The sequence below is a fragment of the Osmerus mordax genome, chromosome 15 (genome assembly GCF_038355195.1).
Source record: "Osmerus mordax isolate fOsmMor3 chromosome 15, fOsmMor3.pri, whole genome shotgun sequence".
In the NCBI taxonomy this organism is placed as follows: Eukaryota; Metazoa; Chordata; class Actinopteri; order Osmeriformes; family Osmeridae; genus Osmerus; species Osmerus mordax.
Window position 1 is genome coordinate 15,702,522 of NC_090064.1, and position 4,748 is coordinate 15,707,269.

Sequence of the window (4,748 nt, forward strand, 5' to 3'; positions counted from 1 at the left end):
AGGATTCCAGCGACCGTGTGTTTACTGTGGGCACGGGTGACAGGGAGTGTGTGGGTGTGTGTGTGTGTGTGTGTAAGGGAATAGGGGGCTCTCAGTCTGAAGAGTTGAAAGGAACTTCCACCTGAACGCACGGCTGCACCTTAATAGCCGCACGGCCTCATGGAAATCTACCTTTCTCTGTCTCTCTATCTCTCTATCTCCATCTCTCTCACCTTCTCTCTTTCACTTTCGTCCTATCTCTCTCTCAGACACCGGGCAGAATTCCTTTGAGAGAGAGAGAGAGGGAGAGGTGAGAGGGAGAGGGAGGGGGAGGAGACACAGAGAGACACAGAGAGACACCACACATGCACTCACAGAGAAAAGCCTTTTTAGAATTATTTGCCTTTTTGGAATTATGGAAACTCATGAACACAGTGATGAAGGAGATCTATCAGAATATGAACGACTGTTTGACAGAACATGTTCCAGTCTCGGTGATCCGGTGTGTGCTCTAATCCTCACCAGTGTGTTCACAGCCTTCCACAAAAGCTCGATCGAAGCTCTTATGTTATAAACGATCTCTCAACAAGGAGCCCTTCAGAATTACCAAACTGGAGTTTGGGGGCTTCTTCACCGCAAATCATCTCTGCAAGACACATTGTTGAGACGTCAAATATAGAGACCCCCCCCCCCCCCCCCGTTAGTATTTAGTTATTGAACTCATGGCTGGAACTTATGGACACAAATTAGTAATCAGTATGGGGCTTTAGACACACTGACAGAGACACAACAGTGATGATGTCACAGCTTGTCTTTCTCTACCTCTCTCTACCCCCTCCTCTCTCCTACCTCTTCATATTCTGTCTTCTTTGCTCTCTCTATTATTTACTGATTATTTTTCTTGTGCTCTCCCCCTCTCTCTCCTCCCCTTTCTCTCTCCCTCTCTCTCTCTCTTTCTCACTCTCTCTCGCTCTCTTCCTCTCTCTTCTCCCTTTCTCTCTCTCTCTCTCTCTCTCTCTCTCTCTCTCTCTCTCTCTCTCGCTCTCTCCCTCTCTCTTCTCCCCCTTTCTCTCTCTCTCCTCTCTCTCTCTCTCTCTCTCTCTCTCTCTCTTTCTCCCTCTCTCTCTCTCCCTCTTTCTCTCTCCCCCCCTCTCTCTCTCCTTCTCCTTCCTAACAGCAGCCAGAAGACGATGACCTTGTGTTGACCTCAGACGGGACCAGAGAGTTCATGACCTTGAGATTCCGCTCAACGACTCGGGGTCGGCGGGGCTGGGAGTCAGCGTCAAGGGAACCGCTCCAAGGAGGACCACGCAGACCTGGGCATCTTCGTCAAGTCCATCATCAACGGAGGAGCCGCATGCAAGGCAAGGAGCTCCACTCCATTGGCTGTTTCTGCTCCACCTCAGACCCTGGGAGATTATTCACGTTCATTCTCGCCGTCAGAATAACCGTAACATGGTCAAGATTGTGCGTAACTACTTAGACATGCATGTATCTGTGTAGGTTGAACCTCAGGCATTTACCAGATATGATCATGTGATCCGTTATGACCGGGGAATTCTTCCTTCCTGTGTGTTGCTCTGAGAGAACTGTCTTCCTGTGTTTTCACTTCAGGACGCTAGACTGCACGTTAACGACCAGCTGATCGCCGTCAATGGCGAGTCGTTGCTAGGGAAGACCAACCAGGAAGCCATGGAAACGCTGCGCAAGTCCATGTCGACGGAGGGCAACAAGCGAGGGATGATCCAGCTATCGTCGCCAGGAGGGTTGCCAAGGGCAACGAGGTAAAGGATGAGGGGGTTGAATTATGCAAATTAAGGCCAAGTTTAATTTGTGGGATGATGAGGGAGATGAGATTTAATGGGTTGGCCTTGGCATGGTGGAAAAGTTCTGACTTCAAATGACCTTTCCCCCCTTTTGTCCTCTCTCTCTTAGTCCTCTATTCCAATTTTATTCTCTCCCCCCACTCACTCTCTCTCTATAATATATATATATATTTATATATATATATATATTTATCTGTATCCCTCTCTCTCCGTCTCGGTGTCTCTCTCTCTCTGCGATCGTCCACTCAGAATGGAACCATGCACCTCCTTGACCGCTGACAGACAGACAGAGAGAGAGAAGGACACTAACCCTCTTCTTAACCAGGTTCTTGACATTCTAAAGACATCTGGGCATCTCGCCTAGCTGCTTCGTGTGTTCCTATAACAGGCTGCTTCTCACAGATAGGCCAACACGCACAGCTTCACACCCTGTACCACAGTCTTCCCCAGGATCTCCACATCCGTGTTTCTGCTCTGAGACAGCCGTAGTGGTGGATCTGCAGTTTGTCAGGTTAGTGAGCAGATAAGGAGCTATGATTTTAAACAGGTGAGTGTAATTTAGCAGTTGTTATCGGGCCACAGCAGAGGCAAGAGGATCCAGTATAATTCAGCTGATAGGATGAAAGATGCAGTGATAAGGACCTGCTTCATGAAACATCCACTCCCAGAATTCCACCCCACGGACATTGAGCAGTTTGAGCTTGTCTTGTATGCGGGAGAATGATCGTTTATCTCTAGGGTTGCAGTGAGAAAATAGAGTTGGTATTTGTTGTTTGTGAGAATGTTTCGATATCTTCCAGTAGGTTGACTCAGGCCACAAACATGCACACACAACACTACACACATTCACACACACTCACACACTCTCACATCTGGATCCGCCAGAGGCAGCCTGTGATTTGAGATCAGCTCTGATTAGTTGTGGTGTGTGTCTGATTGGTGTGTGAGTCCTGTGGCGGTGTCAGGAAGAACCTCACTCTGGTACCCCCCCCCCCCCGCTCTGCCCCCCCACACACACACACACTCACAACACACCACTCTCACAAACACACACACACACACTCCTGTCAGGATGTCTGAGGGCAAGGACACCTGTCCCTCACAGACGGCCCCAGAACCAAGGTTACTGCTATCAGTCTGCAGTCTCACTTAATCCTAGCGAGAGAGGAGAGAGAGGGAGAGAGGGAGAGAGAGGGAGAGACAGAAAGAGGGAGAGAGACAGAGGGAGAGAGAGGGAGAGAGAGGGAGAGAGAGGAGAGTGAGGAGAGAGCGAGAGAGAGAGAGAGAGAGAGAGAGAGAGAGAGAGAGAGAGAGAGAGAGAGAGAGAGAGAGAGAGAGAAGCTAAAAGTGAGAAGCCTGAAGGGGAGCAGTTTAATACTGTTGGAGAGATAAAGAGAAAGTGGGGGTGACGGGGGGGGAGGGACGGGGGTGACAGAGGGGCGAGGGGACGGTGGGGGGAGAAGGAAGGGGGGAGGTCAGACTGTTTGTCAGTCCTTCAGCAGCAGGATCCTGTCTCCTGTCATCCTCCTCCCAACCTGTGGTCAGGTAGGTAGTCAGTCAGGCTGGAGGGGTGTGTGTGGAGTGGGAGGGGGTGGGAGGGATGTGGGTGAGGGGTGTGGGGGGTCAGTTCTTTGAGATGTGCCCAACGATGACTAACTTTTTTTACTGTGTTTTTCCTGTGTCCTTGGATGTTGTGAGGGCTTATGGCCACACACACACACACCCACACACACACACACCACACACACACACACCCACAGATTCTTAGTAACAGCCCTTGTGAGGCCGGTCTGGAGGTAGATGGTCTATTCTCAGACTACATAACTAAGCCCAAGCGAGGAGCCTTGTGTAGAAACACACTTCACATGAAGGACTGGCCAGTGTGTCCTTGTCCACCTAAAAGAGGTTTGAACAAACACATGGCTATAGCTTGGAGGGCCCTCAACAGCGCCCTGCATACAGATAACCTGCATGTGCTCTGTTAGATGTAGAAGAGCTGGTTTGGAACCAGGTAACGTGCAGCAACGAACAATATTATCCTCAGACAATGAAGAAGTACTTTTGGTCCAATGACAGAACATTGAGCTTTTGGAGTTTAGGGATTGTGGTTGGATTCCAGTTACGCAGATACTTGTGTTGTGTCAAAATAGTGTGAAACTGCAGTGTTTGAAGTGGTCTCTGATAACTGGAATATTCCCATGCTTGAGGGAGTGTAGTTTTGACCCAGATAGGCAAGTAATATGATTGGTCACTTCAATTTACATTTGAAGCATTATAATTTAATCAATGCTTCAGAGAATTTGTCATTTCTCTGGTTATCTGCATTCCATTAATATATTGTCACATGCGTTCAAGCAATTAAATTCTAGGAAAGTCATTTCAATTCAATTAATTGTTATCGGTACTTTAAAACACTCGTCTTTCTGCTGTGGTAGATTTTTCTGTCCTACATAGCAGCACATTATTCCACCAGAAACCTCCTCAATTACCTCGGAACTTCAGCACCTTTGTTCATATAAACAGTATTAATAAAGGTATTTCTGCTTTGCAGAGAAATGCCTCAATTATTAATTTACAGTTTCTCAATAGAAGGGTTCAGAGAGGATCAATGTGCGTGGGCTAATTTTGATCATGCAGGTCCAGTGCCTTCCACTGCGGGTCAGTTCACAGTCTCTGCTGAGCGCTGGAAGGACTTTACTTGACGGACACAATCGTCTTTTTCCACAACCTTCTACCTAACATGGTGGTAAATTGCGGTGCAGAATATTCTGTTCTCAATACAGATCACATATTTATGCCTATAAATATGAATACATATGTATAGGTATAAATATGTATACCTGTATCAAGACTACTGAAGATTCCAGATGCTCTACAGTTGTTTTGCAGTTTCCGCATCAGATGTAAAATTCATGGACGTGTGTGGTGTGTCGATCTGTCTGT

The 4,748-nt window shown here is 47.7% G+C and overlaps 1 protein-coding gene across 1 annotated transcript in view; it reads left to right on the top strand.

Moving 5' to 3' along the window:
* LOC136958027 (partitioning defective 3 homolog) overlaps window positions 1-4,748 on the top strand; it is an 87,799-nt gene that overhangs the window by 22,565 nt on the left and 60,486 nt on the right. Inside the window, 4 exon segments of the mRNA XM_067252251.1 lie at window positions 1,157-1,211; window positions 1,214-1,261; window positions 1,264-1,343; window positions 1,594-1,763. Coding sequence (XP_067108352.1) covers window positions 1,157-1,211; window positions 1,214-1,261; window positions 1,264-1,343; window positions 1,594-1,763 — 353 coding nt within the window.